Raw genomic sequence first — 22190 nt, 5'->3', positions numbered from 1 at the left:
GATTGTTAATAGATAATCATTGATAATAGTTAAGCTTGTAGTCATGTTATTAGATTTTCTAGATATGTAGAGATATATTTCAGTTAGATAGACATTCTTCATATCTTTCAAAGACTACAAAATATGACATTTAATGTTTTAATAACTTAGGGTTTTTCATGACAATGAGACACATCTGCTCCTGGCAGCACCAATCTACTTCAAGAGGAAGATGGGCATCAAAGAGGCTACTTATGGAGTTTGTTAGCCATTTGGGCAAAAAACTGCTCTTGCCTGGACTGTTACATAAACTGGACACAAGGAACCCACAAAAAGAGGACTGCTAAACTTGCCTAAAGGTGAGATGGTCTCTCAGGGTTCCTGATTCGTAAAAGAGTCTGCGAGACGTTCTACAGGACACAGCAGAAAGTGACTAAACTGTCTTTAAAATTTTTCTGCTTCATAAAATTGTCTGCTGGATACTATGGGCCTAAAGCCTAAAGATAGATGCCCCAACGGTACAAAAAAACTTTGGGTGACTGTCCAGACAGCGAGTTGTCTCTGTCATTTCTAGAGTTTTATAAGTTACTTATTTCTTGTTTACTTAGGTAACATTATATCCTTCTGGAGTCTTTGATAGAGTTAAAAAATAAATAGATAGTTATAGCTTTCCTTAGTTATGATAAAAGATAAAATAGATTTAAATATTGTAACTATAATACTTGCTTGATAACTGTTTTGTTACATGTAATTTTACTATGTTAAAGTTAAAGCCTTTCTTTTTTGTTTAAACAGAAAAAGGGGAAATGATGGAGGAGTGTTTATGTGTTACTTTCATTATTAATAAAGAAAACTGCCTTGGCCCTTTAAGAGAAAATTAGGTAGGTGGAGTAGACAAAACAAAATTGTAAAAACAAAAAAGTAGAGTTAGAAAGACGCTTCAGACAGTCGCATGGTGAGTCTCCATGCTGCTGCTCTCCGAGATGGATGCAGGTTAAGATCTCTCCTGATAAGCCACAACTCATGGTGCTACCCAAATTACTAAATATGGGTTAAAGGAAGATATAAAAATTAACTAATAAGAGGCTACAGATAATGGGCCAGACAGTGTTTAAAAAAATACAGTTTCCGTGTAATTATTTCGGATAAAGTTAGCCGGTTGCTGGGAACTGGGCGGCGGGACGCAGCCCCGCCGCTTCACACTACACTTCCTTTTTTCTCTTTTTTCGTCTTTGTCACAGGAAAGGACCAACGAATAAAAACCAGTCAAGCTTGAGTATCAAAATAAGTCAGTCTTCAAGTTTTCTCCAGGAAAAGAGCATTAACCACCATGATCCCCCCCCCCCACACACACACTGAAAATAAAAAATAGAGAAAAAACACAAACCTTCATTTGATGGAGGAGAGTTATCTGTCTATGTTTTTTTTATTAATTAATCAATATTAATTAATCAATATTAATTAATAAAAAAAAACATAGACAGATAACTCTCCTCCATCATTCATTAGTTTGACGGAAAAAACCCAGTGTATCTATGAGTAATAATATCCCTGAATAAAATTATTCATGTAACAGTAATGCCCACGAATAATAATAATCTGTGACTTGCTTAGTGAGAGGACAATGCAGATGGGTTATAGCCCTTTACCCTTTAATTATCTTCACGCGTCAGAGGAAATTGATTACAAAAGAACAACATTGGAAGGCAAAGACCATAGCTTAGGAATGTAGCTCAGTTGCTAGTGTGCTTGCCTAACATACATGAGACCCTATAGCTTTCTGTTGCTGATAAACCACTCCAGCCAAAACTAATATGGGGAGGAAAGGGTTTATTATTTGCCTTACAGGTTATAGTCCACTACTGAGGGAAGCCAAGGCAGGAGCTTGAATCAGGAACCATGGAGGAATGCTGCTTATTGGCTTATTTCTGCTTGCTTGATACCTTTCTTATACAGCTCATGACCAACTGCACATTGATGGCTCTGTTCACAGTGGGCTGGGTCCTCGCAAATCAATCAAGTCTCACTTGCCAGATATATCTAGGTGTTTGTCAAGTTCATAAAAACTAACTATGAGATCTCAGCACTGTATAAAATTGAATGTGGTGTTGTACGCTTTTAATCCCAGAGAGACATGGGATCAGAAGTTAAAAGTTTATTTTTGGTTGCATGCTCAAAAGGCAGTCTGGCTTACATGAGAACCTGTAAGTGGAGGTGAGGTAGAAAGAGAATACCCTGAATGTTCAGCTTGGACTTTCCAGGGATAATGCCATTTTTTTCCCGTGGCACCCCACATCCACAGTGTCTGAGGATATTATTTCCTTTTTTCTTTTTTAGTTTTATTTTTTACTAAATGCTTCTCATCAAGGCTCAGGAACCTATGTGGAAAAGGAACCAGAAAAGGCAGAATGGTTCTAAGAGCCATAGGAAACTGTTTCTAAGGAAACAGTATCTTCCAGACACAACAGGGTTGAAGCATGTGTGAACCCACAGAGACTGTGACAGTATACACAAGACCTATATAGGTTCAAACCATACAAAGGCTTAATTTGGCGTTTTTTGTCTTAACTATGTTTTTTTTCTATTTTTATTTTTGTTTTGTTTTGAGAGGGCTGGTGATATTCATTGCCAGAGAACTTATAGTAAGTCTACTGTTTATATTTTTATATTCATGTAAAATTAATAATTGTTTAAAAAATTATTACAATTTATTTTTTTTAAAAAAAAAATCCGGGAAGAGTGTATTCAGACTAAGTCAGAACCTGGGACAGTTTTCCAGTTATGTAGTTATTAGGCCACAAGAGTTTGGAATGATAGCAGTGTGCTGTGTGTCTCAGCAATCAGCAGATGGCAGGAGATGCAGGAAGAGCAGTGTTGGTTGTGAGGATTTGTTGATGGGTACATGGTGTTAATTCCCTAGACCATAGGCCATTCTAGTGCCATGTCTCCTGTCCTACACTGATGTGGGAGAGTCTTCTGTTTGAGTTGATTTCATTGGCTAATAAAGAAACTGCCTGGCCCATTATTTTCAGCCTCTTATTCACATCTTTACTAACCCATATCTAATAATATATGTAACACCATGAGCGGTGTCTTACCGGGAAGTTTCTAGCGTACGTCCACCTTGGGCTGGAGCTTCATCTCGTCTGGCTTCTCTCTCAGGAGAGGCATGGTGGTCTGACTAACTTAGGAGAGGCGTGGCATCTGACTGAGCCTTCTACCTCACTTCCTCTTCCTGTTCTGTCTACTCCACCCACCTAAGGGGCGGTCTATCAAATGGGCCAGGCAGTTTCTTTATTAGCCAATGAAATCTACTCAAACAGAAGACTCTCCCACATCATTTCCCCTTTTTCTGTTTAAACAATAAAAGAAAGGCTTTAATTTTAACATAGTAAAATTACATATAACAAAATAGTTATCAAGTAAGAACTAGTTACAATACTTATATCCATTTTATCTTTTATCATAACAAAGGAAAACTTTAACTATCTATCCATTCTTCAACTCCATCAAAGACTCAGGAAAGATATAATATTACCTAAGTAAATAAGAAGTAAGCAACTTACAAAACTCTAGAAATGACAGAGACATCTAGCTGCCTGGACAGTCACCCAAAATTCCTCTGTACCATTGGGGCATCCATCTTCGGCCTTCAGGCCCATAGTTTACAGCAGACATTTCCATAAAGCAGGAAATTTCAAAGACAGTTCAGTCACTATCTGCTGTGTCCTGCAGAATGTCTCGCAGACTCTTTCATGAATCAGGAACCCAGAAGGAACATCTCACCTATAGGCAAGTTCAGCAGTCCTCTCTCTGAGGGTTCTCTGTGTTCAGTTTATGCAATAGTCCAGGCAAGAGCAGTTTCTTGCCCAAATGGCTAACAAACTCCATAAGTATCCTCTTCGATGCCCATCTTCCTCTTTAAGTAGATATATGCTGCCTGGAGCTGACGTGTCTCATTGTCATGAAAAGCCTTAAGTTATTAAAACATCTAAAATGCGATATTCTGTAGTCTTTGAAAGATATGAAGAATGCCTATGTAACTTAAATATATCTCTATATAGCTAGAAAATATAACTAACATAACTACAAGTTTTACTAATATTGATAACTATCCATTAACAACCTATATACATTACATTTTTAAATGAACTACATAATCACAATACATTAATCAGTATCAGAAATACATATACATATAACAAAATTGACCTTAAAATCCATACCAATGCAAATTATTCATATCTATATCATATCCCCCTTTAAATGTAAAAGAACATTTATAAACAATATTTGGGAACATGGGCGCAGTTATTTCTCTCCAAACTGCTTCCTGCTGAATGGGGACGCTGTTAATCAGATCTTTCATGGTGTAAGCTGTGTACCATGTTCATCTCAGTCATCAGCTGCGTAAAGTAATTTTTTGAGGATGTTCACAACAACCTTCAGGAGGGCGTGGTCTATCATACCATATTGGGATATAAGCAATCCACAGGGTCTCATTTTCTGTAAAAACAAAAGAAAAATCTCTTTTCCAAAGTATCATATCCTTAGATCCAACTTCTGAAGTCAAGGTATTTTCAAGATATCTTTCTTGGATTAGTTCAGCAGCATTTCTAAACAACTATCTTTTAGCAGCTGTTGCTTCTTCCTCAGCATTCAAACAATTCAAAGAGAGCATAATAGTGTACAGCATCAAGATTCTCTGTGTATTTTCCATTTTTGTGCGGCTTTATTTTAACCTCTATTTCTTTTATTTTTTGAGACAGGTTCTTTGTATATCTTTGTCCTGGAATAACTCTGTAGACCAGGCTGTCCTTGAACTCTCAGAAATCTGTCTGTCTCTGCCTCCCAGGCATTGGGATTAAAGGTGTGTGCTACCACACCTTGAGGTCACAGAGGTCAATCCACTTCTGCCTCCCAAGTGTTGGGATTAAAGGTGTATACCACCACAACAAACTACTTCCTTTTTCTTTCTTTCTTTCTTTCTTTCTTTCTTTCTTTCTTTCTTTCTTTCTCTTTTTTTAACTGTAAGAACTTTAACTTTTAGCCTGCAAGTATTTTTAACTCACTGCAAACCATTTAGAGGTTTTCTTTGTCTTTGAATCTCTCTTTACTGTATATCTCTCTTTTTCTGACCACACGGGTCTTTAATTTACCAAGCAATATAAGTAGGATTAAAGACGTGGCTTTGACAGCTAGATCCAGCCCATTCCTTAGCTTTCCAGCCTCATGGCAGAGGTACTTGCTAGAGCCATTTTTTTTTTTTTTTTCTGAACAAGAGTCTTTATTGGCCACAGCTACTTGAGGGGGATGAAGCGGGAGGAGTGGGTGGCACCAATGCCAGGCCGGCCGTGCTTCACTGGCTTGTAGGTGATGGAGAACTCGCCCAGGTAGTGGCCAATCATCTCCGGCTTGATCTCCACCTGGTTGAAGGTCTTGCCGTTGTACACGCCCACCATGCTGCCCACCATCTCGGGCAGGATGATCATGTCCCGCAGGTGCGTCTTCACCACCTCGGGCTTCTCCATGGGTGGCGCCTCCTTCTTGGCCTTTCTCAGGCGCTTGAGCAGCGAGTGCTGCTTCCGCCGCAGGCCGCGGTTGAGGCGTCGCCTCTGGCGGGCGCTGTAGAGCTGCATCAGCTGCTCATAGGACGTGTCCAGCAGCTGGTCCAGGTCCACGCCGCGGTAGGTGAACTTGCGGAAGGTCCGCTTCTTCTTCTGCTCCACCTCGGCCATCTTGGCGGCGATTCGAAAAAGCTAGAGCCATTTTTATTACCACAACTCTGTGGCGTTTCAAGGTACTTGCCAGCAAGCAAGCTGCAACAGTGTTAAACAACAATCAAAAGCTCCATAGTTAGGACCGCCTGCTTGAATGAGTCAGAGTTTGCCATGGCAGGACGGACCAGAACGCCAGCATTTTAAAACAGCACTTTTTTCCTGCTACTGCTGAAAACAAACAAGCATGCAGTCAGCTTTTCATCAACACCATTTAAGTGTTTTGTGGCAGGACCTCTTAATGAGCTGCAGGGTTTGCAGCTGAAGCTGAGTCAGGAAGCCTCTCTTAGATGAGAGCGCTTGCTCAGACCCGAGAAGTTGCTGTTATCAAGAAAACATGCTTTACTCTATTCTTTCCCAAGCTTTCTCAAGCTTTCTGTGGATTCAGTTGTCCACGTTAAGCGCCACTCTGTAGTGAGGGGCTGCGGGCAGGGCTGCTTTTTGTCCCACCCTGCTCCTGGTCGCCGCCCCTTAGGTGGGTGGAGTAGACAGAACAGGAAGAGGAAGTGAGGTAGAAGGCTCAGTCAGATGCCACGCCTCTCCTAAGTTAGTCAGACCACCGTGCCTCTCCTGAGAGAGAAGCCAGACGAGATGAAGCTCCAGCCCAAGGTGGACGTACGCTAGAAACTTCCCGGTAAGACACCGCTCATGGTGTTACATATATTATTAGATATGGGTTAGTAAAGATGTGAATAAGAGGCTGAAAATAATGGGCCAGGCAGTATTTAAAAGAATACAATTTGTGTGTTGTTATTTCGGGGCATAAGCTAGCCAGTGGCTGGGAGCCGGGTGGCGGGAAGCCGCCCGCACCTCTTCACTACACTACACAGTTACAGATACTATGTAAGTGTTAGAGAATACTGTGTAATGGAATTTAGGAACAGTAAGTCACTATGCATTTGAGAAACCTTGTGTAGCAATTTCCTCTGAGTTGAAACATTTGCTCAGTGAAGGACTTGGGAAACTCTTGAGACTCGGGAAGTAAACAAACTTGACAAGGGTTACTGCTGCCCCTCCTCAGGGTTAGAGAAGCATTAAATAGTTGCTGGAGGAAGTTGACTCTGACCAGACCAACTCAAGTCAGATAATCTGACCTGTGGAGCTGCCTATAAACTGTGCAGAAGCTCCAACATTGCAGCTTTCTTGAGATGCCATCTATGTTGGGGTGGGCTTTTTAAAGTGATGCAGCTTCATCTGATTGATTCCTGCTGTTGAAAGTAACCCCTCATGTATACTCCTGTAGGTAACTCCAATAAAAACTCACTGATTCACTAAGTTGGACATTAGTAGAATAATTACCTTAGTCTGTCATGGTTTCCCTGTCTTGGGTGGTAGGTGTTGTATGAGGCCACTTGTTTGTTCTCAGCTGTTTAACCCCAAAATAATCACACAGAAACCATATTATTTGCAATACTGTTGGCCAATATCTTAAGCATATTTTTGGCTAACTCATATCTTAATTTAACCTATTTCTATTCATCTATGTGGCTTACCGGGTAAAGTTACAGTATCCGTCTCTGGCTGGGATACACGGCTTCACACTGACTCTGCTTTCTTTCTCCCAGCATTCACTTTAGTTTTCCCCACTTAGCTCTCTTCTGCCCTGCTCTGCTATAGGCTCAAAGCAGTTTCTTTATTAGCCAATAGTATTCACAGCATACAGAGGGGAATCCCACATCAGATAAGATGTGTATATAGCATCTCCCTAGGAAAATTCTTACACAATAGACCTCCTGGAATAGTATGGACCATTGAACTGTCCTGTTCCCTTAGGGAAATAAACAGGAATGGTTGTATGTAGAGCCTCTTGAAAGAAATAAGGTGGGATAGAATGGGTTGGTTAGGAGTACCACAGCTCATGGTTCACCTTCTCAGGGAAACACAGACCAAGGCTGAAGTTTGCATGCAGAGGTTCACCTGGGAAACCTGTGGTTCTCCCTGAGATGGAATTTAGGAAATGGATTTAGACAGAGGAAACTCATACCACTGTGTCATTAGAATCAAGACTTACAATGAACCTCTACAGCATTTGGGCTCAAATGAAGATGGGCACGTTGGTTCTGGAGAAGAGTTGATCTCACAGTTGCATCATGGTATCCACTGCACTTGGTGTCTTCTGTGGGCCTTTTGGGAGTATGAGAACCACTAGACTATCCATAGAAGAATTTTGAAGACAGTCTCATGGACCATCTTAGGAACTACCTATGCTATTTTATGAGGGCTTAGGCTTGGAACTCAAGATTTCAGTTACACATGGGAAGATACAAAAGCCAATGTAGTGTTTCTTTAGAAGATGCAGAAACTAATTGGGACATGGACATCATCTAAGCATCTCTTCTGTTATATATACACAGCTTCTTTCTGATCACCAATGCTATGCCATGGCACAGAGGTAGTGACAGCAGGGCTGCTGTGTGGGTGGCAGCATTCTGATTTTGACATGCAATTTGAATGCAGAGGTGTGTCAGGATCATAAAATTTCCACAAGCAATTCATTCATGACTTTGACACACACACACACACACACACACACACACACACACACAGAAACTAAAAAGTAAGTTGCAGAAGATAAATAAATGATGAGATCTTTAGGTTGCCTGTGTAATGATCTGTTCTGGCTCTTTAAAAGACCATCCATGCCCACTCCATCTCTATCTGCTGAGGCAGGCAGATCTTTCCTGCTTACAGCCTGAGTCCTTTCCTTTTCTGATCCCTCTAGAAGAGGCAGCTTCTGCATCTCCTCACTTCCTCTCTTCCCCCTTCTGTCTCTCCCTCTCCCTCTCATTCTCTCTCTTTCTCTGCTCTTCTCCTCTGTTCCCTTCCCCTTTCATAACCCACTAAACAAATATCCAACCTCACTCTCATAGCATGCCTATCTATGTCTGTCTCTTGCCGCTTGTCTCCCTGCCCAGGAGGAGCCACCACTTTTGGGACCTGTCCACTGCCTTCTGACACATGGGCCTCTGCCTGCCACCACCGGGGATCTGCAGCATTTTTAATTAATCCATTTCAGCCTGTATGAAGAACAAGGGCATTCCATAACTTTATACATGATTAAGTTTGGAAGACACTTTCTAAGTTGGGGTCTATGAAGTTCTAAACACAGAGGATGTGGAGAATATGTATAAACAGGGATGTTTTAAATAAATCAAAATAGATGAGAAAACAAAGTAGGTAAGATCGTATGTGCATCTCTGTTCAATCACTAACATTTCAGAATATTTGTTCTTATTTCATGTATATAAGGGTTTGACCTACAAGTATATCTGTGTACTGCTTGTGTGTATAGTGTCTAAAGAGGACAGAAAGAGGGTGACAGATTACCTGTAACTGGAGTTGAAGACAGTTGTGAGCTGCCAAGTGGGCACTAAGAACTGAATGAACCTGGATCTTCTGGAAGAGCAACCAGTGTTCTTAATCCTTGAGCCATCTCTAGCTTTCTAATAATTAAAATTTTAAAAGTCAAATAATTATTTCTTATGTTAATTTTGATTTTTAAATAGTTGTAGTTAAGACAAAAATTACAACTAGATTAATCAAAAATAGTTCCACATTTTTTAGTAAACAAATAATGCCAGGTAAAGCATCAATGTAAGTATAACTTTTGTCTTTTTTTAAAAATTAAATATTTTGAAACAATTTCACAGAATTGCTGATTGACAGCAATCACAGTGACAGGAAGGCTATTGTAGATACTTTCACCATAAACCAACTGTGATTTTTAAACAGGAAACACAAAAGCTTGAATGATACAGAAAAGTATGTCAAAGCAGACTTAGGAGAAGGATCAATTTCATAGGTCTGACTTTGGGAGAATCTGAAGGACACCTTGGTCCTCTGCATGGTTGCCTGCTCTGTTTTGTCTGTATGGCAACTAAACGATGTAGCCACTGCCCACAGTGTGATCTCCACACAGGTAGCATCCGGTAATTACAGCAACACTATATGTGGTATGCCCATGGATTTGTCATGACCAACACCAGAGCAGTATCCAAAATCTCTGGTATTTGTCATGTTTTCTTGCTCACTTTTCCAGATTCATACATAGGGAAATGACACTACATATCATTTGCTGAATCTAGTGCAAAAACAGTGATGTCCAAGTCTCTGGGAGCCATTGCTTTAAAGTATTTCTACCTAGAGTCTCTGGGGCTCATCATGATGGACTGGCAGACACTCAGTAGATAGGTGCTACTGATAGACACACCTCTCCCCATCTTGGGAAAATATAAAGAAAATCTGCATACATAATCCTCAAAGTCAAGGTGCCATCTAAGCAATTCCTTTAGAAATAAGTGACGGTGGAGTTGGCTACAGGAAGATACTGCACAGGCAGTTCTGCATTCTTCAGCTCACATCAGTGAAATGTGGGAGAAGTAATGATGGAGGAGACAGAGGTTCCCCACGATGCTGAGTGCAAATTGTGGTGACAAGATCACTCCTACTGCCAAGTTCCCAGTGGCTAACCTGCAAGGTCTCAGTTAATGATGCCTATATTTATTAATTCCTTTATTAAATAAAATTATTGACTTAACGAAAGCACAGTTTTTGAAAAACATTAAAGTGAAGGGCTTACATGAAAACTGGAATGTTAGTACAAACATTGGAAGGATTTTATATTAAAATATATTACTGGATTTAAATCAGGGGTCAGTGTAGAGTGTAGAAACTTACTTCTGTTTTCCAGGTCATTTCTACTGATTGTATAGATGGAGTCCTGAAACAAATTTAAACCCAGAAAAAAAAATTTCCAGTATGAGCAATTGCCCAAACCTATGATGGACTCAGATGATACCCACTGATTTCCTTCATGGTGTGTTCACAGTGAATGTCAGGACATGATAGCATTCAGTGTGTCAAAAGGCTTTACTGGACTTTGAGATATGGGTGTATGATTCTGTAACCACCATTCCCATCAGAAATGCATTTGTTGTTTGATCTGTAGCAGCAATGAGGGAGGGGGAGGGGAGTGGGGAAGAGGAAGGAAATGGGAGGTAGGGAGGATGCAGAAATTTTTAATAATAAAAAATAAAAAAAATAAAAAAGAGAGTGTCAGATGAGACAGCTGGAGATGCACCTGTAAATTTCATGATTTCATTTCTCTTTAGAGCTGAACAGTATTACATAGTGTATATGTATCTCATTTTTATTATTCACTCATCAGTTGAAGGAAATTTAGGTTTCCAAAAGTGTTCCAAGTACTCGTTGCCTGATTAAATACCATAGGGAGACTTGGCAACTTAAGATCGGCGTCTATTTCATCTGGCACTCTTTATACTACACCACAGAATTTATCCCTTGTTTTGAGTGATCCTTTACACACTCTCTCCTTTGAATGTCTATGTGTGTGTGTATGTGTGTGTGTGTGTGTGCTGGGGTTATTAATATTGTTTTTGTGGCTGTGCTTCCCTGCTATGACAACCTACATAGATATAGTACTCACCTTTGTTAATTTCTTTTCCCATTTGATCCTTTACTTTAATGCTGAATGTGTAAATTCACTTTAGCCTCTTGGTTACATGTCATATCCTTCTATCATTTATCATTCTTTATTTTTTTCTTTCAAGGTCTATAATTCTCCAAAGTTCTGATACATTATATCACACCCATTTTCCCCCATTACTGAGATGGGAAGACATCAATATCCCACTCTCTCTAATATACAGGTCATCTGAACAAAACAATAACAGAGAAATCCTGGAACTAACTGACATTATACAACAATGGTCCTAACAGGTATTTACAGAATATTTCATCCAAAAAGAAGAATATAGATTCCTCATGGAACTTTTCCCAACACTTATCACTTTAACAGATACAGAACAAGTCTCAACAGACATCTACTAAAGTATGAGTAATAGGGAAAACATGATGTAATCTACACTAGTCGTGACTGTGCTCATGTATACAATTGAACACAATTAAGAAATAGTGCTGTACAAATAATCCTGGAAAAGTTACAAATATCAGCTCAGTCACAGGTAGAATTCAGTATAGAGCCTTACTCCTAGAATAGATGGGTTCATAACCATTTCTGATTAATTTACATACCTGTTCTTTTGTTTGGCTTTTTACATTTATTTTTATTTCAATTTATATGTACATGTACATGCCTGCTTAAGTGTGTACCCCATCTGTGCTTGTGCTGAGGAGGCCAGAAAAAGGTGTTGGATCTTCTGGAATGTTGTTTACAGGCAGTTTAGGTTCTTACGTGAGTGCGCAAATTCAACTCTGGTCTTACAAAAGAGCATCTCTCTAAACTTCTGTCTCATCCCACTAGACTCTTTTGTTTAAATACTACAAAAGCCAGGGGGCTTTCTCAGTGTTAAAGTTTAAAAGTATATCAGAATAACCTATATGTGTTGTTTGAATAAAAAATGTCACCCATAGGCTTGGGCGTTTGAACATTTGATACTCATGTGGTCATTTTGTTTGGAGAATCTTGAGAATGCACCCTTGCTAAAGGAAGTTTGTTGTTCAGGGTAAGTTTTGAGTGTTAATAGTCTCACCCTACTTCCAGTTTATTTTATTTTATTTTATTTATTTTATTTTTTGACTCTTGTTAGAACACGTGGTTCAAGAGGTTGTCTATCAGCTTTCTGGTCCTGCTGGTTGCCTGCCACTTGTTTCCTTGCTTCCCAGTCATGATGGACTATGCTTTCTATGAATTTGAACACAAAAACATCACCTACATTATTTGCCTTTGGTCATGGTATTTTATTACAAAAATAGAAAAGTAATTAATAAGGGAATTAGTACCAAAAATGGGTTGTCATTGTGAAGCAATTGGCCATTGTTATATTGAGATTGGAAGACTGGTAATTTGGTTGAACATTATAAACAGAACTTAATGTAGCATTTTAGAAGTAGCCTGGGACAACACAGAGCTGGGGGCATGTGCTTCTTTAAGCAATCTGTGAGAGTTAACTGGTGTATTTACTCATTCCAAAGTATTTGAGACTCCTCAGTTCCAGAGTGAGGTTATGCAGCTTTGCTTGTCACAATCTGAAACACATAACAGTGAATGATTCACAGCTCTCTCATTTTACTTTTTCTATTAATTTTCATATTCCTGCACTATTTGTGAAAACAGATATTGCAAATACAAAACGCTAGATGTTGCTGACCCCTTTAATGCAGTGTAGTATGCTATGAAATAAAATATGTCATTTTGAGGCACTGATCTTAACTGACCTTTTCCATCAAAAAGATTAAAATCTTGTATCACTACCCAATAAGAGATATGAATCAGTACATCTGTTGCCAGGCCCTAGTGCATCTGTGTCAGAGATGGGATGGTCAGGTTGGAATCCCAGGAGCTGCGTCACTAGATAACTGCACAGCTGCAGCTTAGCAAGTGCTCATTTGATGGAATCAGGCTCTTGTTGAACAAATGGTTCAGGCCACACCATCCTTCATTTCATTAATCATATGACTTTCAGAAACCCAAATACTTCAACTAGTTCTGCCTTCCACTTAGCCATTCACATCATCCTGCACCCTCCGTCCTATCATCTCTCTGAGGTATTTCTTCATTTTATCTATCCCAAAGACTTCAGTCTTGACCTTTATTCTCTCTCACAAAGTCTAGGAAACGTTGTTCCTGTCTCCTTCTGCTTGCACTCTATCTGCCTTTATTTCAAACATCTCAACTCATAGTAAGCCCATGTGTCCTCTATAACAAGCAGCCTTGAAACCTTAATTCTCAACTTTCTTGTACTTCAAGAACTTGTGAAAATAAGGAATGACCTGGTCCCTTAAGTCCAGACAGCTGAGCCATATCGCATGACTCTATAATCACTGCCCTTTTGTACCGGTCCCTTAACCATCTGATGCTCACTGCCCTTCCTAGATTATTTCACTTTCCTTTGCCTTGTTTCACCCAACTTCCTGTCATTCATGTCCTTTTCTGTTTTTTTCTTTCTTCTTCTTTTTCTTTCTTTCTTTTTTCTTTTTTTTTTTTTTGAGACAGAGTTTCTCTGTGTAACAACCCTAGCTATTCTGGAACTAGCTCTTGTAGACCAAGCTGACCTTGAACTCACAGAGATCTGTCTGCCTCCTAGGTGCTGGGATTAAAGGTGGGCGCAACCACCACCTGTGTCTTGACAAGCCCCATTTGTTTACTGATAAGATTCAGAGTGGAAAATCCCCCAAAGAGACTCATATTTAGATCAGAGAGTTTTGCTCAAGGTTATTGTCAATAGGTGTGGTTAATAGCCAGACCTTGTATTTCAGGTATAGAGAAGTAGACTAACTCTTCTAACTAAGTAGACATTTCTAACTCAAACAAAAGTCTAAGGATCTAAATAAGTTCCTACTCCCTTAGGGAAATACCAATGGATTCCACCTAGAGAGTGGTTTGCCTGCAGAATATTTTGGTCTAGGGTGTGAGCATTACTTGTTTTGTTCTAGCAACAGAATGTTTAACTAAGAAAGTAGCCTGCAATCTTCAACTGGTCTTTTTATTTCCTTGTATCATCATGTTAATGCAGTATATTTTTTTATTTGTGTCACTACTCTGAACACCCCACTGTAGAACTATTATCAATGATTTGGAGAAAGCATGAACTAAAATATTTACGCAGAGCAAGTCCTGGCCAGAACAAACAGAGAAAATGAGAATTGTTTTCATCTGCTTACCAAATAGATAAGATTATCAGGGGGTGGCTTTGGGCATCTTCTAAGTTATTCTTCATCATTTCATGCCTCACATGGGGATAATTTTCTGCAGTTCTTCTATGAACAAGTGTTTGCTTTCAAGGACACCTCAGTTCAAGTAAATTGGGGTGGGATTGTGATAAGGTAAAATGACATAGCTTCCTTGTAACTATGGTTTCCATTGGATTCTTAACTAGAGGGATTCACTGGTCTCTATCCAAGTCCTCAACCTCACTTCAGGTGTAATAAGCCAGTGCACAGGATTCAGATGACAGCCCAGTTGTACAGGGTACCTCAGTTGCCCATATTATCTTCTGCTGAATCAAGAAATTCTTAACATAGTTTGTTCTTGTATAACTTTTGTTTTGGTGTATCATTATAATCCTTCTATCCTCTCACCAGTTGTGTGTGTTAATGTTACAGGCCTGACCTATAAGCTGTCTCATAAGTACTTATGTGTACATGGGTGTAAACATACTATATACAGGGTCTCTCTGCATTCTTGGTTTCATGTATCCGGATGATGTAGTCATACATTCCCTGGATGAAGACAGTCTGCTGAATGCCTCCCCACTGTCCAATATCACAGATTCTATCCCTCTGGGACTACCTTAATTGCTTTATTCATTTTTATGCTTCTGGTTTTCATACTTATTTTATTATCACTCAGAATTTTTTTTATTAAAGTTCTGGACCTGGTTCCATGATGCCTAGTCATGGAGGACAGCTATGGCTTCATCCCAGGACACTTACCCTGGGTGGGCGGAGATAGCACAGAGCTGGGTGATCAGGCACCATTATGGTGAATGAGTATATGGTGGGAAAATGAGAGAGAGAAAGAGAGAGAGAGAGACAGAGAGACAGAGACAGAGAGAGACAGAGACAGAGACAGAGAGAGACAGAGACAGAGAGAGACAGAGACAGACAGAGACAGAGAGAGATTCAAGTGTTCAGAAGAGAGGCAGATCTGCTAAGGGGCCATGTCTGGGTCCATGGCCTTGATGCAGCTGTGGTGGTCTATGTTGATGTCTGTAGCTCCAATGGTCCTGTGGATGTCTGGAGGCTGAGCCACTATCTGTGACCATGTTGGTGTCTAAGGGATGTGTCTGAGGGGCCACACTGTTCTAAGAGGCCTATGGTGTCATCCAGCTTCAAGTTACTGCTGAAGGGTATATCTGGGTCTGTGGCCCTGCTTCAGCTGGTTCCTGTGTTAATGTCAGTGGCTCCTGCTACCACTGAGGGCACTGCAGAGGACCTTAGTCTGGGCTGACACCTGAGGCCATGTTGGATTTGAGGGTCATGCTGCTTCCCGGGCCATGTATGTCTGGGTGGCCTGGGCTGCCACTCAGGACCATGGTGATGTCTGGGCCTGAGCTGCAGCTGAGGACCATGTCCAGGTCCATAGCCCTACTGCAGCCAGAGTCTGTGTTGATGTCCATAGCTCCAGTTATTGAAGGCCAGGCAGATGACTTGAGTTGGGCTGCTACCTATTGGAGTGCGACTGTCATGCTGCAACTGGGGCCATGCTTAAGTGGGTAACTTGAATGCCAGCTAGGGCCATGATGACATTCAGGCCCAGGTTTCTGTCAGGGACCATGTCTGGGTATATGGTTCAACCACAGTCAGTGTCTAGGTTGATATGCAGGGTCCATGTTGCCTCTAAAGTCCATGTGGACAGTCAGGGTTTGGGCTGCCATCTAGGGCCAGTTAGTGTCTGAGTTCCTTGCCACTGCTGGGGCTATAGAGTTCTGAGGGGCTTGTCCTACCACTTGGGGCCATGCTGTCATCTGGGTGTGGGCTGCGGCCAAGGGTCATGTCTAGGTCCATAGCCCTGCCACAACCTCGGTCTGTGTTGATGTCCATGGTTCCTGTTATCATTGAAGATAATGAGGATAGGGTTGCACACAGTTGGACCTGCCCATCACTGATTCTAGTTCTAAAGAGAAATGACCCCCTCCCCCCCACACCAGTTGTAGCACTTGGGAAAGGGCATCCTGTCCCTCGCCTGGGCAGCACAGTAGAGCTAACCCTGCTGGTGGAGGTGCAGGGGGCCTGACCCTGAAGGCATGAGATCTGTCCCAGGGGCAAGAGTATAATAGTTTACCCTGCCCCTCACTTACTGTAACACTCCAGAGAGTGGTTGGTCCTTGAACTTTGCCAGACCAGCACAATAGAGCTGACCCTGTTGATGGGATCTGAGCCCTGGAATGTGAGTGAGAGAAATGCTTTAGCCTTCATCTGCGATATGGTAGACTGGGTGAGAGAGGGATGCTATCTCCCATCCCCCATCTCTCAACACCTGTGGCAGGCGGGACAGCTGACCATGAGGTCATGAGAGCGGGAGAGCTGGTCTTGCCCCTCACCAGCTGAAGCACTCTGCCTGTACCTCCTCCAAGCAACATGGTAAGAGTAGAGCTGATTCTATTGGTGGGGTTGGAGGGGTAAGGGATTAGGGAGGTGGGTGGAATGGGGAGGCAAGGTCAACTGGCCCTAAGGGTATGAAAGCAAGAAAACTGACCCCACCCCACCCTCATGTGGCATGTGGTGATGTGTGTGAAAGAAAGATAATTTCCCTGCTCCATTCCACCCCTTGCTACCTGAGGCAGGCAGGAGAGCTGTCTTTGGGAACACAAAAGCAGCAAGGCTGGCTTTGCAGCTCATTAACTACAGCTCTCACTCAGCAGAGCTATCCCTGAACCTTGCCTGAGCAATGTGAGGAAGGCTGCTTGTTCGTTTCCCAGCCACCGGGCAGTTTAGACCCAAAATAACCACACAGAAACTATATTATTTAAATTATTGCTTGGTCTATTAGCTCTAGTGTCTTATTGGCTAGCTCTTACATATTAATTTAACCCATCCCCCTTAATCTGTATATTGCCACATGGCAGTGTCTTACTAGGTAAAGTTCCAGCATCTGTCTCTGGCAGGGCTACATGGCTTCTCATTGGCTCTCCCTCCTTCCTCCCAGCATTCAGTTTAGTTTTCCCTGCCTATCTATGTTCTGCCTTATCAACAGACCAAGGTGGTTTCCTTATTCACCAATGGTATCCACAGCATACAGAGGGGAATCCCACATCAGAGCAAAACAATAGAGCTGGTCCTGGTGGTGTGAGTGCAGGTGAGCTGGTCCTTAGGGCGTGAGAGCAGGAGAACTGGTCCTACCCCATACTGCCTGCTGCAGTGGGTGACCTAGCCAGGACAATGCTGTAGAGCTTGCTCTGGTGGTGTTGATGAGGGAGAACTGGCAAGCTGACCTATCCAGTATCACCTATACACCCCAAACCAGGGCTATGAATTGGCCCACCCCAATATCTACCTCATCTAAGAACTGCTGGAGTGTGTGAAAGTCTTGGACCCGCAGATCCAAAGTTGCAGGATCTTTGTGACACAAGGCAACAACAGGATATCCAAAAAGAGTCCCGGTGAGGGTCCATTATCAATGTTGTAGCAAAAGTCATAGGCCTTGGACCAGAAAAATGACTCATTTCTATGAACACTTGCAAGTAAATATGTAAGGAATAAATGGTATATTGTGTGACTCACTGTGTCACAGTATAGCTTCCACACCAAGCTTTTTGTTGTTGTTTTTCATTTAATGTTAGTTCATTTTTCTTTTCTTTTTCTTATTTGTTTTTTAAATTAAATTTAAGTTTTGGGGGTGGTGGTGGTTGCAAAGACAGAGGACAGCTATGAAGGGATGGGGAAAGGGATGGAATCAGAAATACATGATGTGAAATCCACAAAAAATCAATAAAAAGAAGTCTCAAAAAAGTCCTATACTCTATGTAAAATAGCATAGACTTGTCAATATTCAACAACTGAAGATATTTCTTTTACTATACCAACTTCACATCTTTTACATGTTCAGTTTCACAGAATCTGATGCCAATAACCAAGTAATTTAACTGTCTGAATCCCAATTCTCTAAATAATTGAAACATTCTGGATTGTAATATAGATTAATTAGATATCTAAAGAGACGGTCTATAGGCTAGAGAGATGGCTTAGAGGTTAAGAGCACTAGCTGCACCTCCAGAGGTCTTGAGTTCAATTCCCACCAACCACAGGGTAGCTCACTACTGCCTTTGATGTGATTGTTTCCCTCTTCTGGTGTTCATGCATATATGTAGGCAGAACACTGTATACATAATAAATAAATTTTAAAAAATAACCATAAAAAAGAAAACAGCCTAGCCTAATGCCTAAAGACCTACATGGGCTCCCATTTTTATAAAGTGTTAGCTCTAATTTTATAGAAATCTGGGAATTTTGCATAACAGTTTATTTCCAAATGCAATGAAAGTTTAAGATCACTTCGAAAATTACCATCATACATTGGCTGTAAGCATAAAATGTTGAGAAAAACACAAGTGTTTACTACTCAGGGAATACCAGGCAACACAAACATTCTTCTGGTGACTCTTGTTTTTCTCACTATTTCCAATGTTGGTGGGTGCATGCAATTGAGTGTAACTTAACCTGAATGTCACTAATAAAAAACAATTTTACAAAATTATTAGCAAATTATCACAACTATTTCCTTAGACAGAAATGTGATCCCTATTTAATTGAACAGCAGAAGAATTTTATTTCACACTTCAGAAATGGCATTGAACTAGTCTTCTAAAAAACTTGGTTTTGTAGCTATAATGAAGACAATAGGAAGGGGAATCTGTAAAAATAATAAACATACATGATGGATTTATTTAAAAAGTTATCTCCCAAGAACATCCACCAATATTCTTTGCTGTGCTTGCTTCTGGAAAAGTTTTCCAATACATGTATTCTTGGTCACCTACTCTCTGGAAACTGACGCTAAAAAATTGAAGCTCAACCCATTTATTTGCCTTAAGCAAAAGTACTTAAGATTTCCATGAACTATTAACTCACATTAGAGTGACTTGCTGCATTCACCTCTGCTATGTTACCTCAGGTACTAGTTTCAACAAGATGAAAATCCACATGCATAGTATAGAGTCCCTTAGGAAGACCAGTGACTACAGAGTTAGTTGTATGTTGATGTTTTGAAAGACACTCAGAACATAAAATTTTAGATACTGTAAGAGACCATACAATCTTCATACCTATGATACAGTTATGGAATTTTGAATTCCATACTCAGGAATAGCACAGTCTTGGCACAGTGGCATAATGGCTCATAACAAAGAGGCCCAAGGTAGGAAAACACAGTGAAATGATGGCTGTGATGCTCAGCAGCCACCAGCTAGGATTATATATGAGAGCAACACAACCTTGTAAGATGGAAGAGAGGGAATAAAAACCGAGAAAGGTGAACACCAGAACCAGAATGCTCTGGGTGGCTTTGGATTCGGGGGATGTTTTAGAGGAAACACAGATACTGCGGATATATTGAACCTGCTGCTTGTGCCTGTACAGAATTAAAACCATGGAACTGCTGGACCAGATAATGAGAACAGAAAGCAAAATTTCAGGAAAAACAAAGAAAGCTGTATATAATGACCCCGTGAGTTCATCATGACCTACAGTGGAGCAGTATTTCATATCATTCTTATGTGTCAGGTTATTGCTGTTCCCCTTGGTATATAAATACACAGGGAAAATCATGTTTACTGATATGTAGAGAATCCAGCAGAGAGAAGTGAAGAGGCCAATATGCTTTGGAGCTTTGACTTTAAGACCATTCCAACAGGAGTCACCTGGGCTGATGGTGATGGCTTGGAAGACACTCAAGAGACAGGTGGTACCCATGGACATGCTCCTTCCAAGTCTTTGAATATACAAAAGAAGTTTACAGCTGAAATCATTGAAGAATCCTTTCATCCCCAAAGCTCCCATTGTCTCTAGCATTCCTTTAGAAAGAATAATCAAGAAGTTGGCTATGAAGAGGTGTGTGAGAATCACATCTGTGGTCTTTAATGTCTGTTCAATGTGGTAACGGATGAGGTAGCAGGAAAGAAGAGAAAGATTTCCCAGAATTCCAACTGTGCTCTGAAGTAAGAATATTATTCCTATTGCCAAATCTTTGAGGTCCATTCTGTCATTTAGCACTTTTCCACCTAAATTATGGAAAACAATACATTCTCTGATCAAAACGGTGACTTGAACTTTTATAGCTTTTTTTAAAAAAATATTTTTGCTGGTGTGAAAGAATTACATATGTTCAAGATTGGAAGGTTATTGTGGGCAACATAGCAAGACCCCACCTGAAAAATACTTTGTTATTGTTACTACTGAAGTCTATCAGAAACTTTTATTAGAAATGTCAGGATTAAGAATATGATTGTAGGGGTTTGATCTAGTCCCTCAGCATATATGTTATGGTTGAATAGCTTGGTGTTCTTGTGTGATTCCTAGCAATGGCAATGGTGATGGTTGATGACTTTTCTGCCTACTTCTGGTACCATTTTTCTCCTACTGGTTTGCCTCACCCAGCCTTGATGTGATTGTGTGTGTCTAGTCTTCTTGTAGCATACATATTATGCCATGTTTGGTTGTTGTCCCTGGAAGGCCTGCTCTTTTCTGAAAGAATATGGTGAAGGCATGGATCTGGGGGAGAGGGGAATGGGCTGGAGAGACCCGGAGGAGGAGAGGGAGGAGAAACTGTGATCATGATGTAATCTATGAGATAATAATAATAATAATGATTGAGTAAGACCAAATTGCCTTTAAGGAGCAATGAGCAGTGAATAGAAATGGAAAGGAGGCTCACTTTTAAATTCCATAATGACTTGCTATTTACAAGTCATCACAGGGCATAAGGAAACTTTAATATAACTCTTCAACATAGGAGAAAATGCACAGGAAGGGGAACTCTCCTCCATTGTTGCTGAGAGTAAAAACATATACAGCCACATTGGAAATCAGTATGGCAGTTCCTCAGAAAATTGGGATTCAACCCACCTCAAGACCCAGTAATACCACTCTTGGGTATATACCCAAAAGATACTCAACCATTCTACAAGGACATTTGCTCAACTATGTTCATAGCAGCATTATTTGTAATAGCCAGAACCTGAAAACAACTTAGATGCATCTCAACTGAAGAATAGAAAAAGAAAATGTGGTACATTTACACAATGTAGTACTACTCAGGAAAAAAAAAAGATATTTTGAAATTTGCATGCAAATGGATGGAACTAGAAAAAAAACATTCTGAGTGAGGTATGACAAACATGGTATGGACTCACTCAGAGGTGGATATGAGACATAAAGTAAAGGATAATTAGACTATAGTCTACAATCCCAGAGTAGCTAGGTAACAAGGAGAACCCCAAGAGAAACATACATGGATGCCCTGGGAAGGGGAAATAAGTAAGATCTCCTGAGTAAATTGGAAGAGTGGGGGTGGGGAAGAAGAGAGGGTGGAAGAGAAAAAGAAGGGAAGAAGTGATGGTCGAGATTAGAGAAGAACAGAGAGGAAGAGAAAGAAAAGATATATTGATCCAGGGAGCCCAGCAAGAAACCTGGCACAAGGGAAATTCCCAGGAAGCCAAAAGAATGACCCCAGCTAAGACCCTAAGCAATAGTGGAGAGGGTTTCTGAACTGGCTTTTTATGTAATCACAGTGATGACTACCTTAATTGTCATCATAGAACCTTCATCCACCAACCGATAGAAGCAAATGCAGAGATCCACAGTGAAGCACTGGGCTGAGCTCCCAAACTCCAGTCAAAAACATGGAGGAGCAATAATATGAACAAACGGGTTAAGCACATGATAGGGATATCCACTCAAACAGCTTATCTGAGCTAATGGGAGCTAACTGACTGTGAATGACAGTGGGGAAACTAG

General features: G+C 40.7%; 2 protein-coding genes across 2 annotated transcripts; both read right to left on the bottom strand.

Annotated features, from left to right (window-relative positions):
• Positions 1-5248: 5248 nt before the first annotated feature.
• LOC119820879 (40S ribosomal protein S15-like) lies at positions 5249-5728 on the bottom strand. Its single transcript, XM_038339560.1, has one exon. The coding sequence runs from the start codon at positions 5715-5717 to the stop codon at positions 5280-5282; it is 438 nt and encodes a 145-aa protein (XP_038195488.1). The 5' UTR covers positions 5718-5728; the 3' UTR covers positions 5249-5279.
• A 13807-nt stretch (positions 5729-19535) lies between these two features.
• On the bottom strand, positions 19536-20432 carry LOC119820874 (vomeronasal type-1 receptor 4-like). Its single transcript, XM_038339558.1, has one exon. The coding sequence runs from the start codon at positions 20430-20432 to the stop codon at positions 19536-19538; it is 897 nt and encodes a 298-aa protein (XP_038195486.1).
• Positions 20433-22190: the final 1758 nt, after the last annotated feature.

The sequence above is a fragment of the Arvicola amphibius genome, chromosome 8 (assembly GCF_903992535.2).
Source record: "Arvicola amphibius chromosome 8, mArvAmp1.2, whole genome shotgun sequence".
In the NCBI taxonomy this organism is placed as follows: domain Eukaryota; kingdom Metazoa; phylum Chordata; class Mammalia; order Rodentia; family Cricetidae; genus Arvicola; species Arvicola amphibius.
This window is presented reverse-complemented; position numbering and strand designations above follow the sequence as displayed.